The following is a 14634-nucleotide window of genomic DNA, read 5'->3' as shown; positions in this document are numbered from 1 at the left end:
CTGCTAGCCACTGCAGAAGTCATGGAATCCATGACAGACATGCAGCCTTACATATAAGTAACTAGACCAATATTTTCAGAGAGAATTAGATTAGCAGTTAACAGCATTGATGCTGAGCTTGTGACAGGTTAGTTACCCACATAATTTAATGTACATTAATAATAAGCTGCTTATTCATCATATTTTGATAGACTTTTCCTGGCCAATAATATTGGAAAAATAAGCCCAGTGTTTAAAAGTGTCTATAGGAAGGGGGTGTCTTCCATCTTAGGCTTTTCAACTAAGAGCAAAGGTAGTGTACTTAACAGTTTATTGAGTTGATCTCTTGATAGACCTTGGAGGTTCTAGACTCCAAAGCCTGTAAGGCAGGCAACAAATGCTTCATGAATACTGTGCAGGTAGGTATTCTAATTAAGCAGAAAACTTCAGTAGCCTGTAGCTGATGCGACTGCTAGCAGCAAATCTATCCAGTGGCGGCTGATGGGCACTAGATGAGGAGGCTCTGAGTTACTACAAGGAATTATTTCCCAGGTGTCTGGTTGGTGGGTCTTGCCTACATGCTCAGGGTCTAACTGATCGCCATATTTGGGGTCGGGAAGGAATTTTCCCCCAGATCAGATTGGCAGCGAGTTTTTAACATGAGGCATAGGTCACTTGCAGGTTTAAACTAGTGTAAATAGTGGCTTCTCTGTAACTTCTCTTTAAATCATGATTTGAGGACTTCTGTAATAGACCCATAAGCTCTGTCTTAGTTACTGAAGTGGATGGATGAGGTTCTGTGGCATGCTGTAGTACGGGGGTAGGCAACCTATGGCACGTGTGCCGAAGTCAGCACGCAAGCTGAATTTCAGTGGCACTCACACTACCCGAATCCTGGCCACCGGTCCGGAGGGCTCTGCATTTTAATTTAATTTTAAATGAAGCTTCTTAAACATTTTAAAAACCTTATTTAGTTTACATACAACAATAGTTTAGTTATATATTATAGACTTATAGAAAGAGACCTTCTAAAAACGTTAAAATGTATGACTGGCACGTGAAACCTTAAATTAGAGTGAATAAATGAAGACTCGGCACACCACTTCTGAAAGGTTGCAGACCCCTGCTGTAGTAGGTCAGACTACATGATCATGATGGTCCCTTTTGGCCTTAAAGTCTGAGTTTTGAAAGTATTTGTCTTCCTCCTCCTCCTCCTCCCCCCCTCCCCCCCCCGCATGAAAAAACAACAACCCTGGATGATGTCTCTGGCAGATCTGAGTCCTGGTGTATTAGAGTCACATAGGGAAATTGCTTTGGAAACTAAGGAAACTGTGAGCTGCAGCACTATCTCCACCATTGGAATCGATACTCATAATTAAAAAAAAACCTTGGTTGCTTTCTTTCAGAGCCCAGGCTATAGCCTGTTAGATTAATTTGATATGAGGGTTTCATTAATCACATACTGAATAAGTTGTTCAGCAAGACAGTCTGAGTAAGACCAGGCTTATACTTACTTCTAACTGGCATAGCTAAAAATCACACCCCTAACTCATGTAGCTATGATGGCAAAAGCCCTAGTTTAAATGCAATTATGCTAGCAAAAAAGTCAGTTTGCTGATATATTTTTTTTTTTTTTGTTCAGGCAACTGGTATAAACTGCATCTCCACTAGGAGGGTTTGCAAACTCTTTCTAGTGTAGACAAGGCCTGAGTTGACTTTGAGGTCCTTCTTTAAAACAAACAAAAACACTTGTCCTAGGTGGATTGAGTGTGAATGGCCAAATAAATGATCTCCCCCACATGGTCAGTTAATATCATGAACATTATGATGTTTTTATGATTCTATGAACAAGTTAGTGTAGGAAACTTTCAACTCTTAAATCTTTGCTTTAACCACTAGATCACGTTGACTCAGGAATAGAATCTGTTAAATTTACATAGACGTTTACTCATGTAAAACTGAAACCTTTTCTGCCAATCCCAGGGGAATTCACTGATATTTAAAGTGCTACTAAGTGTGCAGAGTATTCCATAAATTCCCTTATTTTTCAAAGGATACATATACAAATTAGTAGGTCGTGTAAACAACTTTGGTATAGACCCTTCAGGAGACATCCAGTGTCTGTAAGTGATGCTGCTCAAGCACTAGTCCTCAACATTCATTTTCCTCAAATGTTTGTAGATTTTAACAGCCATGCAGAGTGAGATTCAGACTCAGCAGGGGTAGGGTGTGGGGCTTCATCAGTTCAGGTGATAACATGATGTAGGAATTCCTGTTCCTGGGAGAAGAATTGCATAGAAACAGTGGCCAAAGAGGAATGTCTGCCACTTTATTGTAATAGTTGTGTGAAGTGTTATGGAGAGGTCTACCACATGCTGCATTGTATTTAAAGTAACAGTATTTTCCTTTTGTGCTCAGTACATTGAGAAGCCAGATAACACCCCGCCAAACCCCAAACATAAACTGTGTTTTGCTAATGTTACTACTTTAAACTTTTCAGGAGTGGTGTTATCCCACTCCAGTAATGATGAGATTTATTAATCCTGTTTTACACAAGCAGCAAAGAGTCCTGTGGCACCTTATAGACTAACAGACATATTGGAGCATGAGCTTTTGTGGGTGCATCTGACGAAGTGGGTATTCACCCATGAAAGCTCATGCTCCAAGACGTCTGTTAGTCTATAAGGTGCCACAGGACTCTTCACTGCTTTTACAGATCCAGACTAACACGGCTACCCCTCTGATACTGTTTTACACACTATCAAATAAAATCTACGGGTATGTCTACATTGGCAGAGTTACATTGCCGCTCAGAGAGCGCTGAAGGGAAACCACTGTTGTTTTGTTCACACTGTCAGCTGTCTGCGCAATAGCATGTTCACAGTTGCGGCACTTGCAGTGGTATTCAGAGCAGCGCACTCTGGGCAGCTGTCCCACAGAGCATCTCTTCCTCTTCTGCCGCTAAGAATTGTGGGAAGGCGGAGGGAGTTGCGGGGCATCCTGGGTCCTGTTCCAATGCCCTGTGATGCATTGCTTCGCATCCCAGCAATCCTTGTGCTTTCTTCTGCATTTGGCGCCATCTTTCAATGGTTTGTGTACTGCGTGCTTTTGCCTCTTTGGTCTGCAGAAATGGATCCCGCACTGTTGACCAGTATGCTGCTCGCTCTCACTAACACGTCAAGAGTGGCAGTGGAGTTGTTCCATAAACTACAAAGGCAAGAGGAGTTCGACATTGATCTCGTCATGCGTAGTAGCTACGACATGAGATTGCTTGTGGCATTCACGGAGGTGCTGACCACAGTGGAATGCCGCTTTTGGGCTTGGGGAAACAAGCACTGAGTGTTGGGATCACATCATCATGCACATCTGGGATGACGAGCAGTGGCTGCAGAACTTTCGGATGAGGAAAGCCACATTCATGGGACTGTGTGATGAGCTTGCCGCAGCACAAGGGCACGAGAATGAGAGCTGCCCTATCGTTGGAGAAGCACGTGGCAATTGCACTGTGGAAGCTGGCTACTCCAGACTGCTACCGATCAGTCGATAACCGGTTCAGAGTGGGAAAGTTGACTGCTGGACTTGTGTTGACGGAAGTGTGCAGGGACATTAATCGCATCCTGCTCCGAAAGACTGAGACTCTAGGCAACGTGTGTGACATTGTGGATGGCTTTGCACAAATGGGCTTCCCTAACTGCGGAGGGATGATAGTTGGCGCATACATTCCAATTCTGGCACCAGATGACCTAGACACCGAATACATTAATTCAGGGGTTCTCAAACTGGAGGTTGGGACCCCTCAGAGGGTCATGAGGTTATTACATGGGGGGGGGTTGCGATCTGTCAACCTCCACCCCAAATCCTGCTTTGCCTCCAGCATTTATAATGGTGTTAAATATATAAAAAAGTGTTTTTAATTTATAAGGCGGGGGGGTCGCACTCAGAGGCTTCCTATGTGAAAGGAGTCACCAGTAAAAAAAAGTTTGAGAGCCACTGCATTAATTGGAAGGGGTGTTTCTCAATGGTTCTCCAGGTGCTTGTGAATCACTGTGGTGTTTCACAGACATTAACACAGGCTGGTCCGGAAAGGTGCATGATGCATGCATCTTTCGGAACACTGGCCTGTTCAGGAAGCTGCAAGTGGACTTTCTTTCCGGACCAGAAGGTCACCATAGGGGAAGTCGAAATGCCTATTGTGATCCTGGGAGACCCTGCCTACCCCTTAATGCTGTGACTTATGAAGCCATACATGGGGCACCTTGACAGCAGCAAGGAGTGGTTCAACAACAGGCTGAGCAAGTGCAGAATGACTGTTGTGTGCTTTTGGCCTTTTAAAGGCCCACAAGTGTTACCTGTATGGGAGAATGGACCTGGCCAATGACAATATTCCTATGCTTATAGCTGCGTGCTGTATGCTCCATTATATTTGTTAAGGGAAGGGTGAAAGCTTCATTCAGGGCTGGACTGCTGAGGCTCAGTGCCTGGAGGCTGAGTTTGAACAGCCAGAGACCAGGGCTATTAGAGGGGCACAGCGCTGGCCGTAAGGATCAGGGATGCCTTGAGGCAGCAATTTGAAGCTGAAAGCCACTAATATTTGTTGTTATGCTCAGGAGTGCAGTGCTTGTAATGCTAGGAGGTGATTGTGATTGGTGCAGATGATGCACTATGAAGGTTTAAGAAAATTGCCTGTTGCTTTGCACGGCCCTGTTTGCTTTCAATTAATGGAATAAAGATTGCTTTCAAACCAAAACAATTCTTTTATTAAAAAACAGCTGGAGGGGAGAGACAAAAAAACACATCAGCACTGTGGGGGATGGGGAAGGGAGGAGGAGTTGGGGTCCTGGGATGGTTAAAAATTTGTGTATGTCCAGGTATTGTATGCAACTTTGTCCTTTGGAGTACAGTGCAGTGGGTACTGTACCTCAGCAGGGCTAAACTGCAGAGGGACGGGTGTTGAGTGCACTGGGTACTGAGAGTCCTCAGGGCTGGACTGTGACGGAGCAGGAGTGGAATGAAGTGGGTACAGACTGGAGCCAGGAGGTTGATAAGAGCGTGTTGGTGGAGTCTGGGGGGTGCATGGGAAAGAGTTTTGCGACAGCGGCTGCAGAGGAGGATGGGCGCGAAGCTGCTTGGTTTGCAGCGCCTGGAGCGTGTCCGCTTGGTGCTTCATAACGGATTTGTTCTGGTGCTCCGCGTTCTCCGTTCGGTCCCTCTTCTCGCTATCCCACCACTCCTTCAATTCTTGTTTTTCGGCAGCGGCGTGCATTATGAGATCACACAGAAAGTTGTCTTTAATTCTTTGTGGTCGCTTTCTAATTCTGCGCAGCCGTTCAGACGGCGATAACAAAGAGGGAGGCTGGGCTCCCATGGTCGTATCTGTGAAGCTAAAATGCAACATTTTACAGAAGCAATATTGTTTGCAACACAGAGACCACAGATTCAGTGATTTAAAACACAGCCCGTATTCACAAACCTGTCGCTAACTGGCTGACCCCAGGCAAGCACACACGAGCCACAAGACCCCCCAAAATGGTGAGTAACCGCAGGGGAAATCCGTGTTCCAGGACTGTACAGTACACTTGGCACGTGGCTCTTGGGGAGAGCCAGCACTGTAGCGGGGGGCCTTATAATCATTACTGCGCCCACATTTTCCCCAGGCTGTGTTCATTATAGAAGATATTTCGCTTCAAGGGAGGGTCTTCTCCAAGTCAGTGGCTTCTGCCCTGGCCCTTAGGCGGATGGCCTGTGTGCAGCAATGGTGTGCCGCCCCCCCCTGCCAGTGACGGCAGAGTGACATGGGAAAGTAGTTACTCTTAATGGGGCAAGAAACAAAGCAACTCTGCCAAAGAACCTGTGGCTGCAGATTACCCACATCTCCATGAGTTTCATGGAGATCTGAGGCAGATTCCTGTGAAGTGAGGGAGTCAATCAACACCCTATTCCTCCACTCAGACTAGGCATGTGGTGGTAGCTGCATCATACAGACACAAGCCTGCTTTCTGCAACCCTCCTGCCTCCAGCAACTCACTTCAGCGATTCCTGAAATCAGAGCCGCTTACCAGGGGCCTCCTCTCCTGTTTGCGCTTTGCCAAGCTCCGACAGCTGTGACTGGCCAGCCTCCGGGGTAGAGAAGAGCTCCTGGCTGCCTGCATCTCTGTCTCTGGGTCCCCTTCCACATCCTCATCCAAGATTTCCTCCTCCTGCCTCAGTCCACTCTCGACGGGCATGCGAGCCACTGAAGTATCCACAGTGGCCTTCGCAGTGGACGTGGGGTTGCCACTAAGTATCGCGTCCAGCTCTTTGGAGAACTGGCAGCTCGTAGGCGCAGCACCGGAGCGGTGGTTTGCCTCCTGCGCCTTGTGGTAGGTGTTCCGCAGCTCCTTCACTTTGACCCTGCACTGCCGTGTGTCCCAGTCATGGCCCCTTTCTGTAATGCATCATGAAACCTGTATATAGGTATCATAATTTCTATGGCTGACGCGTAGCTGGGACTGGACAGCCTCCTCAACCCAAATGCTGATGAGGTCCAGCAGCTTGGCATGGCTCCAAGTGGGGGATGGCCTGGTGTGTGGAGCAGGCATGGTCACCTGGAAAGATGCGCTGAGACCACTGAACACATCACTGAGCAAACAGGAAGGGGAATTCCAATATTCCCAGGGAATTTAAGGGGTGGGGCTTACGGTGAGTCACTTGAGGGCAGGGCAGTAGAGTTCAAGCCCATGACCAGAGAGGTGAGAACAGGCATTGTGGGACACCTCCCGGAGGCCAGTTGCAGCGCTGTAATCGACCAGGGTGTCTACACTGGCACCGCGGCGCTGTAGCTCTGGCGCAGAAATATGTACACCTCTCATTGGGGTGGTTCTTTCACAGCGCTGATACTTTGCAGTTTCTGTGCACTAAGTGATTTGGCAGTGTGTACACCTCGGGAGTTACACTGCATAAAGCTGCTTTACTGAGCAGGAACTTGCCAGTGTAGACGAGGCCTAACTTTTAAACTGCTGTTTCCCCTTAGCTGGCCTTTTATGAGACCCCAGAAAAATTATGGATTCCCAGTACTAAAATGAGTAAATACATAACATTCCCTCCCTAAGTTTAAACATTAGAAATGAATTAGTAAAACAGGGAGTTTGACCTTGAGGATTAAGTGTTATTGCAGTTACTATCTCTGTCATTCATTCAAATCTGATCTGGATTGATGGTGAGTAAACACCTGTAAGATACTTACTATGTGCAGTGACTTGGTTGTAAGTCAAGGTGCCATGGAGACCGTATGATAGTTGGCATCTCTGGTTAGACTCCCAGAACGGACCCGAATTATTAGTAAAAGATTAAGGCTACCTGTATTGGCCTGGGGAGTTCCCTCCTGTTGGTTTTTGAGTTGTGCAGCTAAGCTTCCATAGCACTGGGTTATAGTATCTCACCAATATGAAATTCACTTAGGGTGACCAGATAGCAAATGTGAAAAATTGGGACGAGGGTGGTAATAGGTGCCTATATAGGAAAAAACCCCAAATATCAGGACTGTCCCTATAAAATTGGACATCTTGTCACCCTAAATTCACTTTTTACTTTAAAAAAAAATGTAGTAAAAGCATAATGGGAGAATGTTTTCCCCCTTAATTTTCTAAGCAATAGAAGGGAAAGAGGACAGTGCCCCTCGCTTCCCTTCTTGGTGACTTCTTTAGGGGAAGGGAAAGTGTCTCAGGTGCAAATGAGGGTAAAACAGACTTGGCCTTTTCTTTGGCTTTATCCTTTTCTTCAAGGAACTAATAAGTTTATTTAGTTCAGGGATGCCGCCTGAGTATATAGAAGCTAGTGTGTATTTTATTTGTTTTTAATTCTTTACAACCTTACAATTTGTACTTTAGTTTTCTATTTCAAATAACTTGAAATTCTAAATCAGTGGTTCTTAACATGGGGTGCATACACCCCTTGGGGGTGCGAGATGCCCTTTCTGGGGGTGCAAGACATGCCAGATTTTTTTAGAAGGTAAATCATCGAAAACACAAATTAAGCACAGGCAGTAAGTACAACTGCTTTGTTTCATCAAATCTATGTATTTATTAACATACTTTTTTTAACGATTACTGTAATATACAAACTATATCTAGGTTTAAGGGGTGTGAGAACGTTTTGATTTTTGATAAGAGGTGTGAGAACATATTTTGAGAACCAAAGGGGGGTGCAGGCTGCAGTAAAGGTTAAGAACCACTGTTTTAAATTATACTTTGAATGCAAAAGCAGCTGACAAGGTTTTACCTGTCACCTGCCTTGTCTCTGCATGCTTATGGAGGGGCTGCAGAGTAGCAGGAATAATAAGGTAGTCTTTTTAGAGTTTGAATTAGCACATCAAAATCTGGGTTGCAGAGGAGGATTTGGTGCACTGATATATATGTTCCACTGTAGTTGATCTCATCTGAAACCATTTAATTTTCAAAGCCACTTTAATAAATGGGGAGGATTGCATTTGATGCTTTAATATCTTTAATAGCTGGACTGAGCTAATTGGAGTTGCTATCTGTTAAGTCACCTGGGTCAAGTGAAAACGTTAGCATAGTGGGTTGACTGGCTTCTTGCCTGTGAAAGGGTGTAGTGGGTCAGCTGGATTCAGCCCCACAGTGTTCTTGTTTATCTCTGTTCAAAATAGCTTGTTGAGTTTTTGCAGCTCTGTTGTCTTGCTTCCACTGTTTCCAAAAAAGGTGCCAGTAGTTGGCACAGTATTACTTGCATAGGTACCAGGTTGTAACTGGTATGAGCTACTACTATCCAGAAACATTCTCCTTGATAGTTTTGAACATATTATGGCACATGTCAATACAGTACATTTTCTGAGGCCATATTGGATGAAACTCAGGTGATACCATTGTGCCATTTTCCCAGTCTATCTTGTACATGTTTTCTTGTTGCATGGTTCTTTAGTAGGAAAAATAGAACTCTCTGCGTTTTCCCACTGAGGCCTTATGGTGTTCCATTGGTGCAGAGACCATGTAGCTTGTGGCAGGACATAATCTCACAGCTGGGGTTAGTAGCCATCCTTCAGTCAGGTTAGGGTTGGGGCTGGGGCTGCTGAAGGAAGTCTGGGTGCTGTAAAAAAAGTGAGATGTATGTTGGAGGAGGTCAAAGCAATGGTGTGGTTCAGCTGCCCCTTCCTCATCTGGGGTCTGGGGAAAGATGATGTTGAAGAGGTGGTGGTGGTATCACTTGCTCTTAGCTACCTCACACCCCTTGGTGTTCAGTGGGGAGGGGAGGGGACTTATTCAAGGTACATCTTCACTACTGAATTAACTCAGATGTTCTATGCTTGTTTTTCTTTAGCAAGCCTAGCTTGAGTGAGAGTGCCCACACTGCTAAATAGCACTCAAGATGCTGTGTCCACACTAGTGCTGCACTCACTTATGTCTGGCATTAAAACTATTAATTCTTTCCCAGTGAATTGTGGGAGAACTTGTCTGTGTGTTCTGGGCATATGGAAGGAATTTTGCAAAGGCATTGAGGTTGTAAGTTAGTTGGGGCAGGGCCTGTCTCTTTGTAATGTTTGTACATAGACCAGGACCTCCCTGTGCTAGGCAATTGCTAGAGCTTCTAGGCACTACAGCAATACAAATAATGAACTAGTGTCAGTCAAGTGAAGCTAGCTTGTATCCACGATGTAGAATGCTCATGTTAGCAGCTGACAATTCTAGCTTTAGCCTCTGCTTGCTGATGGGACAGCCAACTTAAGTTAAAAGCACCACCACAGTTGAGGGGTGTGTGTGTGTGTGAGAGAGATTCAAATCAGGGCAAAACTTGAGTCATAACTGAGTTGACTTTGCAGTGAAAGCAAGATGTCCACTGATGCTCTCTGCAGTGTCCCATGGAGATTTGTTTTCCCTTTGTTTTTAAACGATTCCCTAGTCTAAATTGCCCATCTCTCACCCATTGTGAAAGATGGTTTACAACATAATTCAGCAATGAATAAATTATCAGCACTCTCCATAACAAGGACCCATGGTGAGAAATCAGCATCCTGGCTGCTCTTGAGGATCTCAAGACAAGGAAGGCATACAGAAGGAAATTGCTATTAAAGTACCCTGAAACATTATACTCAGACTGTGTCACCAAAGGGGTCACTAGAACAAAAACAGCTTGATGCAGATTGTATGGAATAAAACCTTAAACTATAAACAGAAAAAATAGTGAAGAGGATTTTTGTGTAAAACAGATTCTTACAGAGGAACCAGTGGAACTGGAAAGTAAAATGCTTAGTATCATTTGTATGACAGTCATAATATAAGGAACTGAACACTGTTATCAAGATCATTTATAGAAAGAGCCAATATGGAAAAAACAAGTGAAAAAACTGCAGTAACACAAACTCGGTAAACAGTAAAGATTCACAACCACCTTCAGGCCCTGCGGAGACTCTCACAGTGCTCATAGTCTGACATGGAGTGTGCCAGTGCATGCCTTCCTCCACCACCTCCAAAGGCTGTGATATGACCAGCAGCTCTTTCTTCTCCATCCAAGAGGTCATCCCCAAAACATCTCCATGCTGCCTGTCCTTTACCAGGACATCCTCAGGACCTGGATGCTATTTTCAGCAACGAGGTCTGTAGTGGTCATTGAGAGGAAGATATTGCTGAATCCCTGCTATGCAAACCGCACCTTCCTAAAACTTTAGCCAAATCTGCATTTAAATTATTTTTAAGATTGGCTAAATGTCATGATGATGGAGTCTTCAGTGAGTGAACTGTAGAGAACAGGTTGCATGATTTTTCAAGGCTTATGCAGCTTAGTGGATACTTCAAAGATGTACTGGCATATTTTGTAGAAAAATAGTGTGTGATCATATGATTAAAGACTATTTTAATGTGAGGGGGCTGAGTTGAGGATGCATGGGCAACCTTAATCCTGGCATTTCTAACTTAAGAATGCTTTACTTTGCAACCTTACATTAATATATATATATATATACACACACACATACACACACACACTATCTATTTGTCAATGTTAACATCAATTCAGAAGCATTTTCTTTAGGGCATAGTTATTCAGGAATATCAGACTTGGAATTTGAAAATGGGGAGCTTAAGCATATTGTAGTAAGGTGGTAAGTTTTTTGTACAATAACTCACTTGCCTGTTATCCTTTCTTGTTGTGTCGTTTCCCCCCTCCCCCAATTTGCTTTTCATCTGCCTTTTTTTTGGTCTTTGTCATGATATGATGAGCCATTTGGGGTAGACACTATCTTCTTACTCTGTCTGCATAGCATCTGGTGCAGTAGGGTCCTGGACCTCGATTAGCATCCGTAGGCACTACAATACAAATAATAAAACCGTTATTGAATAATGAAACATAATTGTACTTAAACTGAACCTGGTGTACTTACACCTTTATTGTACTAGAAAATTGCTCATTTGAGGTACAGTCTATTTAATGCCACAGTATTTCATCCGTTTCTGTGGCATGGTTGTGACAGGAGAGTAATGCATGCTTAAAACTGGAGGAGTTGCTTGACTGGTTTTAGTCTCAGATTATTCAGTTTGAACATGTAGAAAAACAGCAGGGGATAGAATTTTCCACTGAAGAGCCAGTGGAGGCAAAACTTGATGCATTTGTTTTGTTCTTTGAAGAAGGTAGTGGTTGAAGACCGGTTTGTTCCAGGTGTATCTTCTCACTGAGTTAGTAGTGAAGGTCTAGTCCACAACAGTGGCCTTTGTGAACTGAAACAAAAGTTTAGCAAAAAAAAGTTAAGCTATGAATTCTTTTGGGAAGTATGATTAACACCACATCTGACAATTAAATATCGGAACCCAGAAAACAGTTCAGGAGTGTAAGATTTCAGCTCTGTGTGTTTCTGATCCAGCACACTTTTTTTTTTGCGCCACTTTCACCAAACAGGATTAAATAGTGTCACTTTGCATGTATCTTATACATTCTTATGAAATAACTGCAAAACAAAATACTATATTCCTTTAGAATCGCTATTCTTCCAGTAAGTTGGACATATGTCTGATCTAGCAGATTTCTGTTCTTCTCTTTATTTATATTCCATTTGCAAGGGGTTTGTTCTAGGACTATAGTAGGGGCATATATCTATTTGTATAGCTTTCAGCAATAAGTTCAGTTCCATTTGGTGTATTTCATTTGAGGTTTTGTAGTGTTGAAGGTCCTTGTGAGTAAAATCTCTTGCCTGTATATGTTGTGGCTAATGCTTTTGTGGAACTCCTTTAGCATATTATGAAATCCGTCTAGAACTGAGACTTGCAGAACATTACGGTTATATTGTAGGGCTAAGTCCTCCTGATCTCACTCTCAACATTGTTTATTTTTGTTTCATTTGCTGTAGGTAACGCACATCATGTTACTTTAACTCCCTACAGTGAACAGACTCTACTTGCAGCTCCAACCGCCATAAATAATCTCCTTAGCTGAGCAGTTGCTTGACCAGAGAGATCTTGTACAAGGTGCATAGCAGAGAGGTGCCTGGCATTGAGGGAATACAAGATTTTGTGGGGTAATTCCAGGTCAGGTGGGAACATGTTTATGTAAAAATATATTGGATGTTAAGGGTTTTGTCACATTTGGCTTTCTTTGTAGTCACTGTGCTAGATTGCCCAGTAATATTCATATCTTGTGCCAGTACCTTGCACAGGGAAACTGCAGTTTTCCTCTCGCTTGTGAAGAGGATTGTGGAAAAGAAAACAGGGGTTTCTTGTTCTTTCAAATGAAATTGGGATGGGTAGAAAATTAATTTAAAAAAACCCAACACTTTCAGGTTGTATGGCTATCCCTGCATGGAGGATAATTCATGTAAATAGGCTATTCTCAGAATAATGCTAGTGGAAGACATTCAGGCTTTTAAATTCTGACTGAATTGTTTTTTGACTTGGCAACAGAAACTTTCAGGAGACCTGGGATCTGTTCCAAGCTCTGCCACTGGTCTTAATGAGTGAATTTGGGCAAGTCACTCAACCGCCCCGTACCTCAGTTTCCCCATCTTGAACTGGAGATGATATTGACCTCCTTTGTAAAACACTTTGATCTACTGATGAAAAGGGCTATACAAGAGCCAGAGGGTGGTGGTAGTCTCTTGATATTTTATGACATCCGGGACTTTCCAAAGTGGCAATCATCGCTTCGTGTTTGGCATTAGATTACACTGAACAGGTATTCTGATTTTAGATAATTGATTTTTTTTTTAACCAGGTACACACCAAGCTCCAACTTTGAAAGGTGTATGTTTTTTATCTTACATAACGCAGATCAGTATATAGAGCTCCTTTATGGCACTCTGTCCTGTTGTAATTGCATTGGATGACAGCTTTGCTGTAGTGAAACTTGCTGGTAAATAAAGTAAACCAGTCTGGGGGCAGTACGCTGCTGAGGGGAAGGGTTGGGTTTACAACTCTCCAAGGAATTATATTTTTCTTGGCAAAGAAGTTGGGTGGAGAACTCATTTTGTTCTCAAGAACCTGTTAATGGCTATGCTACTGAATGGCCTTGACAATAGCTGGCTACCCATGGAATAATTGTGCTTGCTTGTGGAGGAGGGAGAAATAACCCAAACCAGATGGAACAGTTTAAAATAATGAGGCACTGTTTTGAGAAAACAAAGTACTTAAGTAGGTGGGATGCTGAGGAAGAAACAACCCATACTTCAGTGAGGATGAAAGTAACTTATTGAAAAGGGAAAAAAAGAGACTTTTAGCAAATCTGTAGCTAGAATACAAGCTATAGAGCTTGAGCTCTCTTCTGTCAGGGATGGTCCAGATAATACTTAGTTCTGCCTTGAGTGCAGGATCTGGATTAGAAGACCCTCTCCAGGCCCCTTCCAGTTCTATGATTCTCCCACTGTAATTTCACTCTGACTTGGCTCCTTGTGCTGCAGGGCAAGCAGCGGCAGGCTCAAGCAGAGGGTCGAAGGGCGGAGAGAAGGATTTATCTGCTGCATGGTCAGGAGGTGTTGAGGGAGCAGCTTGGTCTAGTGAAGGTTACCTGTGGTTAGGGGAGTGGAGCAAGTCAAAGTGGCTGGATACAGTGATCTGTTTCCCTCTGCCTCCCAAATTATGCCCATAACTCTGAAGATTTTTCTAACTTTTAGTTGTTTTGGCAGATTTCAGGAAAAATGCTCTGATAAATGTTAAAAGAACATTGATATCTGGGAAGGAATATATTTGATATACCCATTAACAGCAGTAGAATTCATTTTTTCTGCAACTCTGGTGTGCATCTTGACCCTATAATTTTGTAGTTGTCCCCTATTGAATGTGACTTTGTCATTCGGTCAGTATCTGTCAAGAGAACCTGCTACAGAAAGTGGCCAGATTCACCAACATGGGTATGGAGTAAGATAATGTGAACTTAAGGTTTGTTCTTGACCTTGTTGTTCAATCTCCATTTCCTCACGGTTGAGGTATAACTGAGTACTGTTAAGTGGCAAGCAAGGAGAAGCAGAGCCTTGGAGGCAAGGACAAGGCTTTAAATTTTTCTTCTGAAGTTCTGTAGCGCACCAGTTTTGCTTCCTTTCTTAATTTGTAGTTAATCTATTTTAGGTACTTGTATATGGCTTCATCACCATTGTAGTGGAGTGTCTCATAATCTTTAATGTATTTATCCTCTCAAAACACCCCAGTGAGGCAGGACTATTATCCCCATTTTACAGATGAGGCACTG

At 43.5% G+C, this 14634-nt stretch overlaps 2 protein-coding genes and 1 long non-coding RNA gene across 6 annotated transcripts in view; 1 reads left to right on the top strand and 2 right to left on the bottom strand.

Annotated features, from left to right (window-relative positions):
* The window catches only part of MED26 (mediator complex subunit 26), a 47188-nt gene that overhangs the window by 5047 nt on the left and 27507 nt on the right, over positions 1–14634 (top strand). The window contains exon 1 of one of the 4 annotated variants that reach the window (XM_044998547.1): positions 12468–12485. The exons of the other annotated variants lie outside the window; for them this stretch is intronic. The gene's annotated coding sequence lies outside the window, so the exon portion shown is untranslated. Of the gene's footprint in view, positions 1–12467; positions 12486–14634 lie in introns of those variants that run through there. 4 annotated transcript variants of the gene reach the window in all.
* LOC123355819 lies at positions 4760–6538 on the bottom strand. The gene is made up of 2 exons (XM_044998571.1): positions 6036–6538; positions 4760–5360 (listed from the first exon to the last, which is right to left on the bottom strand). Exons 1-2 carry the CDS (start codon positions 6158–6160, stop codon positions 4826–4828), a joined length of 660 nt encoding a protein of 219 aa, XP_044854506.1. The 5' UTR covers positions 6161–6538; the 3' UTR covers positions 4760–4825.
* Positions 6708–14634, bottom strand: part of LOC123355826 — a 36054-nt gene continuing 28127 nt past the window's right edge. The window contains exons 2-3 of the long non-coding RNA XR_006575208.1: positions 11094–11273; positions 6708–9060 (exon numbers count right to left, since the gene is read on the bottom strand). This is a non-coding gene — a long non-coding RNA (uncharacterized LOC123355826). The remainder of the gene's footprint in view (positions 9061–11093; positions 11274–14634) is intronic.

Source organism: Mauremys mutica, chromosome 24 (assembly GCF_020497125.1).
Source record: "Mauremys mutica isolate MM-2020 ecotype Southern chromosome 24, ASM2049712v1, whole genome shotgun sequence".
In the NCBI taxonomy this organism is placed as follows: Eukaryota; Metazoa; Chordata; order Testudines; family Geoemydidae; genus Mauremys; species Mauremys mutica.
Note: the sequence above shows the minus strand (reverse complement) of the source record. Positions and strands in the feature narration are given on the sequence as shown.